Below are 15,295 nucleotides of genomic sequence, written 5' to 3'. Positions count from 1 at the left end.
ACAAAAATTAGCTGGGTGTGGTGGCACGTGCCTGTAGTCCCAGCTACTCGGGAGGCTGAGGCAGGAGAATCACTTGAACCTGGGAGATGGAGGTTGCAGTGAGCCGAGATCAAGCCACTGCACTCCAGCCTGGTGACAGAGCAAGACTCCGTCTCAAAAAAAAAAAAAAATTAAAAAATTAAAGAGTGGTCAGGGAGGACCTCTGATGGGTGGCATTCGAGCAGGGACCTTGTAGGAGGGTGACCCAGATGTGTATCTAGGGCAGGGACATGTGGGACAAGTAGGAAGCCTGCAGCTGGAGGGAGGTTGGTTTCTTCTGGGCGTGACCATCCTGGCCGGTGGGGAGGAAGTCACAGACCTGTCCCTCTGTGCCCTTCCCTCTAGGGGTTCCCTTTTGTGTCAGGGTCCAGAGCCACAGGGAAAAGTAGTGATATCAGAGCCACAGGGAAAAGTAGTGATATCAGGGCCACCATATATATTTGGAGGGTTCTGGAATACCTACGAGCGTGGCCAAGGGGCCAGTGCTGGCTGAAATCCAGCCCACACTGGCCTCCTGGGCTCCTACCATCCCGGTGCCTTCCACAGGGACAAGTGGAGCTGCTGCCACCAAAAAGACAAGACAGGTGGGAGAGGAGAGGATGAAGTCTTGCTGTGTTGCCCAGGCTGGTCTTGAATTCCTGGGCTCAAGCAATCCTCCCACCTCAGCCCCCCAAAGTGCTGGGATTATAGACGTGAGCCACTGCACCTGCTCTCCAGGCCATGCACCCGGGCGTGGGTCACGTTCCATGGGAGGAAGGGCAGCCTCTCCTAATTCACTCAAAGCTGCTGGGTTGGAGTGGTGGGGAACATGGCGTCTGGCATGGTACAGGAGCTCCGGGTTAGGAGGGCTTCCTGGAGGAGGTGACATCTGAACAGGACTCCCCCTCCATGTCCCCTGCAGTGTGTGAATGAGCTGAACCAGTGGCTGTCTGCGCTGCTGAAGGTGAGCATCAACAACACCGGCCTGCTGGGCTCCTACCACCCTGGCGTCTTCCGTGGGGACAAGTGGAGCTGCTGCCACCAAAAAGAGAAGACAGGTGGGAGAGCAGGCCTGGGCCCCAGGCTCTGCATCCGTCCATGCGAGATCGGGCCTCTGGCTGAACGACGGGGCCCTGAGCCCTGCTGTGCACCTGCAGGGACCTAACCCAAGGAATGCTGGCCCCTCCAGGAGCTCTGGGCAGAAAGGGTCCCATGGACCAGGTGGTTTGGGAAATGCCATGTGATGTGTGTAATGCATATGAGTGAATTCGCTGAAGGCTCTAAGGAGGCCCGAAAACACGTTAGAATCCCATTTCTTTTTATTTCTTCTTCGTCTTTTTTTTTTTTTTCAGACAGACTTTCACTCTGTCCCCCAGACTGGAGTGCAATGGCACGATCTCAGCTCACTGCAATCTCCACCTCCCAGGGTCAAGCAATTCTCCTGCCTCAACCTCCCCAGTAGCTGGGATTACCGGCACTCGCCACCAAGCCTAGCTAATTTTTTTGTATTTTAACTAGAGATGGGTTTTCACCATGTTGGTCAAGCTGCTCTTGTTTTTTTGTTGTTGTTGTTTTTCGATACTGAGTCTTGCTCTATCATCCAGGCTGGAGTGCAGTGGCACAATCATAGCTCATTGCAGCCTTGACCTCCTGGGCTCAAGCCATCCTCCTGCCTCAGCCTCCTGCACAGCTGGGACTACAGGTACATGCCACCACACCCAGCTATTTTTTATTTTATTTTTTTGTAGAGTCAGGGTCTTACTATGTTGCCCAGACTGGTCTTGAACTCCTGGCCTCAAGCTATCTTCCTGCCTCAGCCTCCCAGAGTGCTGGGATTACAGGTGTGAGCCACTGTGCCTGGCCTCTTGGTGACTCTTTGCAAGGGCATTGCTGGCTGGCTGATATGACCTGCAGCCTCTGCCTGTAACCATCATAGCGATGCTCTCATTATTGGCAAGGTGGGACCCACTGTGGCCCAAGAGACAGGGCCTGTTATTCCACTGTATGGAGGAGCAGCTGAGGCTTAGGGAAGGCAGATGACTTGGCAAGGTCATAAAGACAGCAAGCTGCAGGACCAGCTCATTCTAACGCATGAACCCCCTGTGGCCCACCTCACCATGATGTTAACATTTCAGCCTGCTCTCTTCCAGGCAGACAGCCTTCCAGAAAGTTACCTGGCTCCCTGGCTGGGTGCGGTGGCTCATGCCTGTAATCCCAGCACTTTGGGAGGCCGAGGCGGGTGGATCTCAAGGTCAGGAGATCAAGACCATCCTGGCTAACACAGTGAAACCCCGTCTCTACTAAAAATATAAACAATTAGCTGGGCGTGGTGGCGGGCGCCTGTAGTCCCAGCTACTCGGGAGGCGGAGCTTGCAGTGAGCTGAGATTGCACCATTGTACTCCAGCCTGGGTGACAGAGCGAGACTCCATCTCAAAAAAAACAAAAAAAAAAGTTACCCGGCTCCCTGAGTCATATCCTGATGATATCCATGCTCCGCAGTCACGCATCCCGTGGTGCAGGGGCTGACCCCAAGAGGAGCTGCTGCCCCCAGAGGGTGGGGAGCCGAGGCAGGGCCTGGGTCAGACTTACCAGGCTGTGCTCCCAGCCCAGCCCTCACCAGGGACCCCCCGAGTGCATCTCTCTCCCCTCCAGGCCTCTGTTTCTCCATCTGTGCAACCAGAATGTTGGACATGGTAGTCCCAAGTGTCTGCTCGTAACTTTGCCCTCTCTGTGCCCCCAGGTCAGGGCTGCGATAAGACCCGGTCACGGGTAACCCTGCAGGAGTGGAACGACCCTCTTGACCATGACCTTGAGGCCCAGCTCATCTACCGGCACCTGCTGGGCATGGAGGCCTTGCTGCGGTGAGTCCCACCCAGGAGAGCCTGTGCAGCCCAGGGAACGTGCCAGGCTTGGGGCTGCTCTGTGGTGGCTGGTCACCTCTCTTCTAATTGGCCACATCTGGGGAGGGCACCAGGAGTACCTCTGCAGCATGAGGCCAGCTCAGGTTAAGATAGAGGCTCCAAGGGTCAGGGCCATGCCTGCTTCATGCCGTGTGCTGAGCCCACCTTGCAACCTGCCCAGCTGTTCCCCCGGGCCCTTGGAGCACAGGCACAGCCTCGGCCAATTCCCTGAGTTCTTTGGCCATCTTGCTTCGTCCAGTGGTTCTCAGCCCTGGCAGAAGCTTAGAAAAAACAGGATGCTTTTAAAGATCAGCTTTAAAAAACAGGATGCCAAGGCCCCATCACTCAGGGTCTCTGGAGATGTGGCCGGTGCCGGGATATTGGAGATGATCCAGTGCTTCCCACGCGCTCAGCTTCCCCTGAGCCAACTGGAGCCAGAGCTCGTTCATCTCTCACACCCCTACACCCTGCAAGGAGGAAGGGTGTGGTCCTCCCCATTCCTCATCAACTCTTCCAGGGTTTATCTCTGCCCTCAAAACCCACGAAGGTGGGGTGCGGTGGCTCATGCCTGTTATCCCAGCTCTTTGGGAGGTGGAGGCAGGCAGATTGTTGGAGATCAGGAGTTTGAAACCAGCCTGGCCAACATGGCGAAACCTCTTCTCTACTAAAAATACAAAAACTAACTGACGTGGTGGAGGACGCCTGTAATCCCAGCTACTGGGGAGGCTGAGGCAGGAGAATTGCTTGAACCCAGGAGGTGGAAGCTGCAGTGAGCTTAGATTGCACCACTGCACTCCAGCCTGGACCACAGAACAAGACTCTGTCTCAAAAACAAAACAAAACAAATGCAAAGGGCCTTCTGGTCAACCCACAGTGGGGTGGGGAGGAGGAGGAGACATGGGGAGGGAGAAGGTGGAAGGTGCCCCAGGGCCGAGGCTGGGCCCGTGTTTCCTCTTCATAGACTGAAAGAATCAGCCCTGCCATCACCCCCAGAGCCACCTCTAGCCCAGGAGGCCCATGCCGGGTCACCCCCAGCCTTCCCACAAGGATACCAGAAGCTCTGGCAGGGCGAGTGGAGGCTGCTGGCCCTCACTCTGACCTCCCCCACAGGGAGAGGCCCCGGGAGCTGAGCAGGGGCGCAGAGGCAGGCACGGTGCCCGCAAGCCCTGGCAAAGGTAGGTCCTGCCCACCTGGGACTTGCTCGTGGCCCGAGCCCCCTCCAGGGATGCACGGGTGGGGTCCTCAGGCTCACTCCCAGGGGCCCTCACAGCTGCCTCTGCCTGCAGCCCCCGAGGACTCACTGGCCCGGCTGCTCCAGGTGCTGCAGGACCTCCGGGAGGCCCATAGCTCCAGCCCGGCCGGCTCCCCACCCTCAGAGCCCAGCTGCTTCCTGGAGCTGCAGACGTGAGGACTGCCCTGCGCTCCCCTTGCCGAGTCCCCTGCCAAGCGCTCGGAGCCCCCCCCCCAGGACGCTGTGCACCCCCTCACCCCGTCCTCCTCATTAGGGTGCAGGGCCTAGGTCTCTTCCAAGTGGGGGAGGGGGGAGAGTCAGGAATAAGGAGATCCCCAGAAGTGCAGAGCTGAGCAGGCTTGGGCCTGTCATGGCTGGCCTGAAGTGTCCCCGGCTCCCTACAGCCGCTGCAGTGTCACTGCCTCTCCAGGGACCCTCCTCTCCTGCTTAGGACAGACCCAGCCAGAACCACCACTAGGACTGGCCACACCCAATGGTCTGGCCTCCAGGGACCTAGAGAATGGAGGGAGAATGGGGCCCCAGGAGACCCGGCTGCCACCCCACCCACTACCCTTGGGTGCCACAGGGCTGTGCTGTTGCCAACAGTAAACCTGCTGTTACTGTCCAGGCTCTGGGGTCTTGTGATGAGGGTCTGGGGAGAAAGTGGGCCCGGGGGGACCCTGGAGGCTGTCGGTGGATGTGCCAATGATGGGGCTGACAGCATGGGCTCTGGGCATCCCTGATACCCGCTCTTTCTTCCCCCGACTCGTCTAGGGTCAGGGGTTCCTTCCCCTTCCCAGTTGCTGTCCCCACCATGCCCCTGGGTCCCCTCTTTCATGTCCCACAGGCCACAGAGCCCAGTGTGTCCAACCAGCTGTTCTCTTCTCAAAGCAGCCCCCAAGCAAGTCCCTTCTCTAGGGTGTCCCTGAGGACAGCACAGAGGCGGGGCTCAGAGACCCCATTCCTCTTCACGCAGCCCTTACCCCAAGCCCTCTAGCTGTGTGGCTGGCAGTGTTGGCCATGTAGGGGCTCCCATCCCCCCACCATTGTGTCACATGGGCTGCCAGGCTCAGCTCCCAGCTGCGTCCACAGTGACCTGGATCAGGGTGGGGACGAGGCCTGGACCCTCCTTCTCCAGAACGCCTTCAGCTCTTGCCTTGCCACGCAGTCACCTCCTTCCCCCTCTGACCCCAGATCCCAAAGATCCATGGTTGCCCCAGCCCCTTTCTGGCCCCATGGGGTTTCTCTGATGCCTTCATCATAGAGGCCCGGGGCTGGTCTGACGGTCGGCAAAACTTGACTCCGGCCCAGTCCCCCCTCTTGGGGACTTAGAGCCCCTGGTGTCCTGGGATCTGGCCTGCCATTATTTGGTCAGTCCCTGTGGTCCCCCACCAGCTCCCCCTCCCATAGGGCTGCCCACCAAGCCCTGCCCCCAGCCCAAGAGGAGCCCCCACTGCCTGAGGGGCAGTGATGTCTGGCCACCAGCTCATACCAGTGACTTGGTCGTGGGGTGGCAGAAGCAGCAGGTGACAGGAGCAGGGCCCCTGTCCCTCTCTTCCGGCCCTGTGGTACCCAAGCCACACGTTGTGCCCGCTCTTGGGGCTGACCGGCTGCAGGGACCACCAGCTGCTGCTACTGTGGGCCGCCCCGGGTCAGGGTGGGCAGGGCCTTTGTGCGTTACAAGGACACAGAAGTCCCTGAGGCCCCTAGACCTGGCTCAGCCAACCTCCTTCCTCCCCTGGCTGCCCCCCACTCTAAAGCCTCCTCCCTCCCAGTGTCCACTGGCTCCAGGCTCCTCACAACAGCAGCTCATAGACACAGGGCGTCTCCAGGTGGTCCCAGCCCTCCAGATGGTTCTAGCCCTCCAGGTGGGCGCTGTTTTCACTTCTGCCTGCATCGATTCATTCCTTCATTCCTCACCTTTATCCTGTTATCTCTATTTTTTTTAAGCTACCAGGAAGGAAAGGGAAGAAGAGATCACGAAACTGGGACCCCCAGAAGGGAGGAGTGGGCTTGGAACTTAGACATCCACCTCAGAGCTCAAATAGGTTGTTTAAAAATCACATTCAATTTTCAGATGAAGGGGAATTTTATAGTTTTTTTTTTTTTTTTTTTTTTTTTTTGAGACGGAGTCTCGCTCTGTCGCCCAGGCTGGAGTGCAGTGGCGCAATCTCGGCTCACTGCAAGCTCCGCCTCCCGGGTTCACGCCATTGTCCTGCCTCAGACTCTCCGAGGAGCTGGGACTACAGGTGCCCGCCACCACGCCTGGCTAATTTTTTTTGTATTTTTAGTAGAGATGGGGTTTCACCGTGGTCTCCATCTCCTGACCTCGTGATCCGCCCGCCTCGGCCTCCCAAAGTGCTGGGATTACAAGTGTGAGCCACCGCGCCTGGCCTTTTTTTTTTTTTTTTTTTTTTTTTTTTTTGAGACAAAGTCTCACTCTGTTGCCCAGGCTGGAGTGCAAATGGCTCGATCTTGGTTCACTGCAACCTCTGCCTCCCAGGTTCAAGCAATTCTCCTGCCTCAGCCTCCCGAGTAGCTGGGACTACAGGCGTGTGCCACCACGCCCGGCTAATTCTCGTATTTTTAGTAGAGACGGAGTTTCTCCATGTTGGCCAGACTGGTCTGGAACTCCTGACCTCAGGTGATCTGACCGCCTTGGCTTCCCAAAGTGCTGAGATTACAGTTGTGAGCCACTGTGCATGGCCAGAACTTTATAATAATTAAAAGAGACTTGAAGCTGGGTGTGATGGTGCACACCTGTAGTCCCAGCTACTCGGGAGGCCAAGGCAGAAGGATCACCTTGAGGCCAGGAATTTAAGGCCAGCCTGGGCAACATAGCAAAACCTAGTCCCTAAAATTAAAAAAAAAAAAAGGAAAATAAAGGAGACTTGAGATTTTTGAACTAAATAGTGGTGATGGCTACACATTGCGAATGTAATTAACACCCTGAGTTAAACACTTAAGATGGTTAAAATGGCAAATTTTATGTTATACCTATTTTACTACAATAAAAAGTATAAAAAAGAGACAATATATTTAGGTGACTTACAGCAACCAATTGCAACAAAACAAAATGTTAAGAAATGATCTTTTTATGAGGCAATTGGAAATTTGAACAGTAATCAACTATAGGATGATTGGAATTATTAATTTTGTAAAGGTGTGATACTGCACTTGGCTGGGCACAGTGGCACATGCCTGTAATCCCAGCTACTTGGGAGGCTGAGGTGGGAGAATCACTTGAGTTCAGGAGTTCGAGACCAGCCTGGGCAACATGGTGAAATCCCCATCTTTACAAAAACAAACAAACCAAAAAGATATTGCAGTTGTGTTGTAAGTATAGTGGAATATTTATGGGATATTTAGGATAAATGATATAGGCATTTGGGATTTGCTGCAAACTGACCCAGAGGCAGGGGTCAGGGGGAGAGGTAGAGATGAGACAAGAGGTAGAGGTGACAGGTAGAGGTAGCCACGAGCTGGTAATTACAGACGAGAGATGGGGAGTATGTGGGGGCTCATTATCCTGCATAGTCTAGCTTTATGTATCTTTGAACTTTTCTTTTTTTTTTTTTTTTTTTTTGAAACGGAGTCTCGCTCTGTCGCCCAGGCTGGAGTGCAGTGGCGCCATCTCTGCTCACTGCAAGCGCTCACTGCAAGCTCGGCCTCCCGGGTCCACGCCATTCTCCTGCCTCAGCCTCCCGTGTAGTTGGGACTACAGGCACCCGCCAACACACCCGGCTAATTTTTGTTTGTTTTTTTTTAGTAGAGATGGGGTTTCACCGTGTTAGCCAGAATGGTCTCGATCTCCTGACCTCGTGATCCACCTGCCTCAGCCTCCCAAAGTGCTGGGATTACAGGCGTGAGCCACCGCGCCCAGCCAAAACTTTTCAAGAATAAAAAAGCTTAAAAAGTATACATGGCCGGGCGCGGTGGCTCACGCCTGTAATTGCAGCACTTTGGGAGGCCAAGGTGGGCAGATCACGAGGTCAGGAGATCAAGACCATCCTGGCTAACACGGTGAAACCCCGTCTCTACTAAAAACATAAAAAAATTAGCCAGGCGTCGTGGCGGGCGCCTGTAGTCCCAGCTACGCTGGAGGCTGAGGCAGGAGAATGGCGTGAACCCGGGAGGCAGAGCTTGCAGTGAGCCGAGACCGAGATACTGCACTTCAGCCTGGGTGACAGAGCGAGACTCCGTCTCAAAAAAAAAAAAAAAAAAAAGTATACGTGGCCTGGTCCTACCAGAGACTCACGCAATGCCAGCCTCCAGCCAGGGAGAGCTAAGTTTGCATTTTCACATGCATCTCACACTCCTCTGCACCCTCAACTTGGAGAGCTCCAAACAGGGAAACCCCAAGCCTTGCTGGCTTCTGCCAACCCCTGAGCAGAAGCATGGGTCCCCATGATCACCACGTCACCACCCTCATCCTGATCTCGCTGTACACAGCAAACCCCAGTGTAATTAACAAGACTGAGGATACCTGTAATCCCACACTTCGGGAGGCTGAGGTCTGCAGATCACCTGAGTTCAGGAGTTCGAGACCAGCCTGGCAAACCATGGCCAACATGGCGAAGCCCAGTCTCTACTAAAAACAGAAATTAGCCAGGTGCGGTGGTACGCATCTGTAACCCCTACTACTTGGGAGAATTGGATTGAACCTGGGAGGCGGAGGTTGCAGTGAACCGAGATCGCACCACTGCACTCCAGCCTGGGTGACAGAGTGATTCTCCATCTCAAAAAAACAAACAAAAAACAAACAAACAAAAAAACAAGACAGAGGAGGGGCAGAGTCTTCCAGAACATCTTTTTTTTTTTTTGAGAGAGAGTCTTACTGGGAGTGGAGTGGAGTGATCATAACTCACTGAGGCCTCCAACTCTTGAGTTCAAGTGATCCTCCTGCCTCAGCCTTCTGAGTAGCTGGGACTACAGGTGTGCACCATCATGCCCAGCTAATTTTTTGTACTTTTGGTAGAGACAGGGTCTCACCATGTTGTCCAGGTTGGTCTCCAACTCCTAGGCTCAAGCCATCCTCCCACTTCAGCCTCCCAGAGTGCTGGGATTACAGGACCACCGCACCCAGCCACAAACACATTCTCAAAGCTCATCCAAGCAAGCTCTGAGCCTCCCCTCTTTCTCCTTAGCCTAGGACAGCCCCCAAAGTCCCAGGGCTCAGACATGACCCCTGACCTAGCTGCCCAGCTAGGTTCTGGGGCAGGGCCAGTGGGGCAGCCTGTATACCTTGGCTCTTCCAGGAATAGTATGGAAAGGCAAAGAGGGCTGGGCATGGTGGCTCATGCCTGTAATCCCAGTACTTTGGGAGGCCGAGGTGGGTGGATCACCTGAGGTCAGGAGTTAGAGACCAGCCTGGCCAACATGGTGAAACCCTGTCTCTACTAAAAATACAAAAATTAGCTGGGCATGGTGACAGATGCCTGTAATCACTACTTGGGAGGCTGAGGCAGGAGAATTGCTTGAACCCAGGAGGTGGAGGTTGCAGTGAGCCGAGCTCAGGCCACTCCACTCCAGCCTGGGTGACAGAGAGACGCTGTCTCAAAAAAAAAAAAAAAAAAAGGTCAAGGGGAAATTAAGATTCAAGGGACCTGCCCTCTCCCTCTTCCCTATGGCTTTTGGGGCCGTATCAACCTTTTCTCCTGGCTGTGGCCTTGGTGGATACCATTTCCCCCATAGGCAGCCCACCCCAGCCCGACCCCTTAGAGCTTCAGAGCCTCCTGTGCTCTGCCGTCCTAAGGGCTCCTATTGCTGGATTGGGTCCCTCCCCTCCCTTCCTGGCCCAAGGCCCTGGGTCCAGGGACAGCTGAGCCTGATGCAGCCCCTACCCCACCCCAAATCACCAGCACCTGGTTCTCTGGCTACTTCCTTAGGGGTACACAAAAATCCTCATGCCTGTTGGATCTCCTTGGGTTTCTACTGTCCAGGAAGTAGGGCCTCCAGGGTCTCCTGAGCCTAAATGCAGGCAGTGAAAGGGAAAGAGCTGTGGGCTTATTAGGGCTACAAGTGGAAACCTGGATCTTGAGTGCACACACACAGCCACCCTTCTGGCAGCATCCACCACGCCTCTCCTCCCCTCCCCAGATCCTGACCACTGCAGCTGGAAGGGAAGTTAACATCAGTGCATGCCTGGCACTGCCCCCCAGTTCTCCTCTCAGGCCCTGAGCAGAGCTGCCCATAGCCCAGGATGCCACATTGTTTCTGGAGGCCACCTGGAAAAGTGAGAGGAACAGGAGAGGATATACCTTCCATCTGTCCCACAAGTCTATACCACCCCCTCCCAGAGACTTCAAGCCCTGGCATTCAACTGGGGCCTGGGGCAGGTTCCGAGATGTTTTTTTTTGTTTGTTTTTGTTTTTGTTTTGAGATGGAGTCTGGTTCTGTCGCCCAGGCTGGAGGGCAGTGGTGTGATCTCAACTCACTGCAACCTCCACCTCCCGGGTTGAGGCGATTCTCCTGCCTCAGCCTCCTGAGTAGCTGGGATTACAGGCGCACGCCACCACTCCCAGCTAATATTTTGTCTTTTTTTTTTTTTTAGTAGAGATGGGGTTTCATGGAGTTTCACCATATTGGCCACGCTGGTCTCGAACTCCTGACCTCAGATGATCCTTCTGCCTCAGCCTCCCGAAGTGCTGAGATTACAGGTGTAAGCCACTGCACCTGGCCTATTTTTTTTTTTTTTTTTTTTTTGAGACAGAGTCTCCCTCTGTTACCCAGGCTGGAGGATAATGGCACATTCTCCGCTCACTGCAACCTCCGCCTTCCAAGTTCGAGTGATTGTTCCACCTCAGCCTCCCGAATAGCTGGAATTACAGGTGCCCATCACCACGCCTGACTACTTTTTGTATTTTTAGTAGAGATGGGGTTTCACAATATTGGCCAGGCTGGTTTTGAACTCCTGAACTCAAGTGACCCGCCCACCTCATCCTCACAAAGTGCTGGGATTACAGGCATGAGCCACCATGCCCAGCCCCAGATGTCTTGAGGATCTGATTGGACCCCCAGGCAGATATCTGCAGCCCAGGGGGCTGGTGTTCACCACAAGGCAGGGCAGGCACCCTGGGAAGGCTTGAGTGGACCCAGCTCACCCAGTACCTGTTTCTCTCAACCTCTTAGGAAATCTGAACAGGTATGCAGCAACCACCTCCGGACAAGGCCTTTTCAAAGTATAATTTTCAAATACATAAAAAAGATGACTCATCTATATCATGAACACATATCAAAGATCTATTACGCACCAATTCAGAAGAAGAGTGGGAACTCTGATTCATGGATCATTCTGAGAAGCTGGGTACATGTATTTCATGTATTTGTAAGCATTCTTTTGTTTTGTTTTGTTTTGTTTTGTTTTTGAGACAGGGTCTTGCTCTGCCACCCAGACTGGAGTGCAGTGGTGCAGTCATAGCTCACTGCAGCCTCTTCCTCCTGGGCTAAAGCAATCCTATTGCTTCAGCCTCCCAAGTAAATGGAACTACAGTCACACACTACTATGCCCAGCTGATTTTTTAAATTTTTAGTAGAGACAAGATCTTGCTATATTGCCCAGGCTAGTTTCAAACTCCTGGGCTCAGGCAATCCTCCCTCCTCAGCCTCCCTAAGTGCTGGGACTACAGATGTGAGTCACTGTGCCTGGCCTGTAAGCATTTTAAGAGAAGAGTGCTAGAATAAGATTTGATATTAGATACAAAACTGGTTAATGAAGTTTTCTTTTCTTTCTTTCTTTTCTTTTTTTTTTTTTTTTTTTGAGACAGAGTGTCACTCTGTCATCCAGGCTGGAGTACAGTGGCACCATCTTGGCTCACTGCAACTTCCACCTCCTGGGTTCAAGCAATTCTCCTGCCTCAGCCTCCCGAGTAGCTGGGATTACAGGTGCCCACCACCGCCACGCCCAGCTAATTTTTGTATTTTCAGTAGAGATGGGGCTTCACTGTGTTGGCCAGGATGGTCTCCATCTCCTGACCTCGTGATCCGCCCACCTCGGCCTCCCAAAGTGCTGGGATTACAGGCGTGAGCCACCGCGCCCGGCCATGAAGTTTTCTTTTCTACGGGATAGAAACCTACAAGCTAATAAGTAACTTCAGTGTCTGGGCTGTAACCAAACAATAAATAGCAAAGTCAACACAGGCACAATCCGCAAGATAGGATCAGCAAACGTTTTCTGTAAAGGACCAGACATGCAGCTCTCAGTCACAACCACCGTGCCATGTAGCACGAAAGCAACCACAGCCAATGTGTAACAAATTAGCATGGCGTGTGTGGCCAGGGGCAGGGCTCATGCCTATAATCCCAGCACTTTGGGAGGCCAAGGCGAGAAGATTGCTTGAGGTCAAGAGTTGGAGACCAGCCTGGGCAACAAAGTTGGACCCCATCTCTACAAAAAGTAAAAAAAAAAAAAGGCGGGCACGGTGGCTCATGCCTGTAATCCCAGCACTTTGGGAGGCCGAGGCGGGCGGATCACAAGGTCAGGAGATCGAGACCATCCTGGCTAACACAGTGAAACCCCGTCTCTACTAAAAATACAAAAAATTAGCCAGGCGAGGTGGCAGGTGCCTGTAGTCCCAGCTACGCGGGAGGCTGAGCCAGAATGGCGTGAACCCCGGGGGGCGGAGCCTGCAGTGAGCCAAGATCCACTCCAGCCTGGGTGAAAGAGTGAGACTCCTTCTCAAAAAAAAAAAAAAAAAAAAAAAAAAAAACTAGCAGGGCGCCGTGGTGCCTGCCTGTGGTCCCAGGTACTGGAGAGGCTGAGGCAGGAGGACTGCTTGAGCCCAGGAGCTTGAAGCTGCAGTGAGCTATGATCTTGCCACTGCACTCCAGCCTGGGTGACAGAGCGAGACTCTATCTCAAAAAAATAAAAAAGAAAAAAAAGAAACAAAAAAAAGTGATGAGGGTAATAATTCCCTGAGGATATAACCTCCACACTTCTGGGTCACCCTGGAAAAGCTTGGGTCAAGGATGCTACCTTTGGCTAGGAACAGTGGCTCACGCCTATAATCCCAGTACTTTGGGAGGCTGAGTGCAGTGGCGCAATCTCGGCTCACTTCAACCTCCGCCTCCCGGGTTCAAGTGATTCTCCTGCCTCTGCCTCCCAAGTAGCTGGGATTATAGGTGCCTGCCAACACACTCGACTAATTTTTTGTATTTTTAGTAGAGATGAAGTTTCACCATGTTGGCCAGGCTGGTCTCGAACTCCTGACCTCAAGTGATCCACCCGCCTCAGCCTCTCAAAGTGCCAAAGTGCTAGGATTACAGGTGTGAGTTGCCGCGCCCAGCCTACCCGTATCACTTTCTGTTCCTCACCAGTTAAAGAGGTGCCCACCCACTTCGCCTGGAAAGTCAGATTCTGTGTGGGGCTGTTGCAGAATGAGATTTCCTCCTGCCAGGGTGCAAGAACTCAAGTAGGAAATGGGCCTTCCCAGAAGGGGTAGAAGCTCCAGATTTCCTTGGCACTGTAGCTGCTGCCCAGCCTTGGAGAAACAGCTGCCAAACTGTTAGGGCTCTGGTAGCTCATCTGAGACCCCAGTCCCTGTTGCTTCAAACAGCTCAAGGAAGGCCTTTATGCTAAACTGTACTCTGCAAAACAACCAAACCAAAAAGGGTAAGATACCCTTATCCACCTGTAGGGTCCAGCCCCACAGGGTCTGTGGGTTTTTCTCCGTGTGTGCGGAGACGAGAGAGTGTAGAAATAAAGACACAAGACAAAGAGATAAAAGAAAAGACAGCTGGGCCCAGGGGACCACTACCACCAAGACGCGGAGACCGGTAGTGGCCCCGAATGCCAGGCTGCGCTATTTATTGGATACAAGACAAAGGGGCAGGATAAGGAGTGTGAACCATCTCCAATGATAGGTAAGGCCACATGGGTCATGTGTCCACTGGACAGGGGACCCTTCCCTGCCTGGCAGCCGAGGCAGAGAGAGAGAGGAGAAAGAGAGAGAGACAGCTTACGCCATTATTTCTGCTTATCAGAGACCTTTAGTACTTTCACTAATTTGCTACTGCTGTCTAGAAGGCAGAGCCAGGTGTACAGGATGGAACATGAAGGCGGATGAGGAGCGTGACCACTGAAGCACAGCATGACAGGGAGACGGTTAGGCCTCCGGATAACTGCGGGCGAGCCTGACTGATGTCAGGCCCTCCACAAGAGGTGGAGGAGTAGAGTCTTCTCTAAACTCCCCCGGGGAAAGGGAGACTCCCTTTCCTGGTCTGCTAAGTAGCGGGTGCTTTTCCTTGACACTGAGGCTACCGCTAGACCACAGTCCGCTTGGCAACGGGCATCTTCCCAGACACTGGTGTTACCGCTAGACCAGGGAGCCCTCTGGTGGCCCTGTCTGGGCATAACAGAAGGCTCGCACTCTCGTCTTCTGGTCACTCCTCACTATGTCCCCTGTCCCCTCAGCTCCTATCTCTGTATGGCCTGGTTTTTCCTAGGTTATGATTGTAGAGCGAGGATTATTATAATATTGGAATAAAGAGTAATTGCTACCAACTAATGATTAATGATATTCATATATAATCATATCTAAGATCTATATCTGGTATAACTATTCTTATTTTATATATTTTATTATACTGGAACAGCTCGTGCCCTCGGTCTCTTGCCTCAGCACCTGGGTGGCTTGCCGCCCACACCCACCAAGTGCACTTTGGGAGGCTGAGGCGGGAGGACTGCTGGAGGCCAGGAATTCAATACCAGCCTGGGCAACAGAGGGAGACCCCCAACTCAAAAAAAAAAAAAAATAGCTAAGTGTGATGGCACATGCCTGCAGTCCCAACTATCAGGAGGCTGAGGTAGGAGGATCTCTGGAGCCCAGGAGTTGGAGGCTGCATGATGGTGCCACTGTACTTCAGCCGGGGCGACAGAGGGAGACACTGTCTCTAAATAATAATAATAATAATATATAAAAAGATATACGTAACCCTCCGGGCTCCCCTCTCACTGCTGTATACACCTGCCTCCTTCTGCATCCTTCACCCAATTGTCCCTCCCGGCTAACAAGCCAGCGGCACCCCGCAGGCGGGGGTCCTGCAGCAGTTGGTGTAGGCAGCCTGGGTAGGGGGCTTATCATAGATCTGCCTCTGGCCACGAGATCTTCTTCTGCTCCCCCTACGGCTGCTAGCCGCAGCTGTCCA

At 53.5% G+C, this 15,295-nt stretch overlaps 2 protein-coding genes across 6 annotated transcripts in view; both read left to right on the top strand.

Annotated features, from left to right (window-relative positions):
* Window positions 1–4,778, top strand: part of RASA4B (RAS p21 protein activator 4B) — a 33,090-nt gene extending 28,312 nt beyond the window's left edge. For all 5 annotated transcript variants that reach the window (XM_030797507.1, XM_030797504.1, XM_030797505.1 and 2 more), the window contains 4 exons: window positions 941–1,076; window positions 2,760–2,880; window positions 4,030–4,094; window positions 4,206–4,778. In XM_030797507.1, the coding sequence (XP_030653367.1) occupies window positions 941–1,076; window positions 2,760–2,880; window positions 4,030–4,094; window positions 4,206–4,327 (444 nt within the window). In that variant the 3' untranslated portion in view covers window positions 4,328–4,778. The remainder of the gene's footprint in view (window positions 1–940; window positions 1,077–2,759; window positions 2,881–4,029; window positions 4,095–4,205) is intronic.
* Window positions 4,779–7,590: 2,812 nt separating this feature from the next.
* On the top strand, window positions 7,591–14,482 carry LOC101176332. The gene is given in 4 exon segments (XM_012496437.2): window positions 7,591–7,715; window positions 8,356–8,534; window positions 8,537–8,594; window positions 14,350–14,482. Coding segments are annotated over 4 exon segments (480 nt in total). The 3' UTR covers window positions 14,468–14,482.
* The last annotated feature ends 813 nt before the right edge of the window (window positions 14,483–15,295 follow it).

The sequence above is a fragment of the Nomascus leucogenys genome, chromosome 17 (genome assembly GCF_006542625.1).
Source record: "Nomascus leucogenys isolate Asia chromosome 17, Asia_NLE_v1, whole genome shotgun sequence".
In the NCBI taxonomy this organism is placed as follows: Eukaryota; Metazoa; Chordata; class Mammalia; order Primates; family Hylobatidae; genus Nomascus; species Nomascus leucogenys.
Note: the sequence above shows the minus strand (reverse complement) of the source record. Positions and strands in the feature narration are given on the sequence as shown.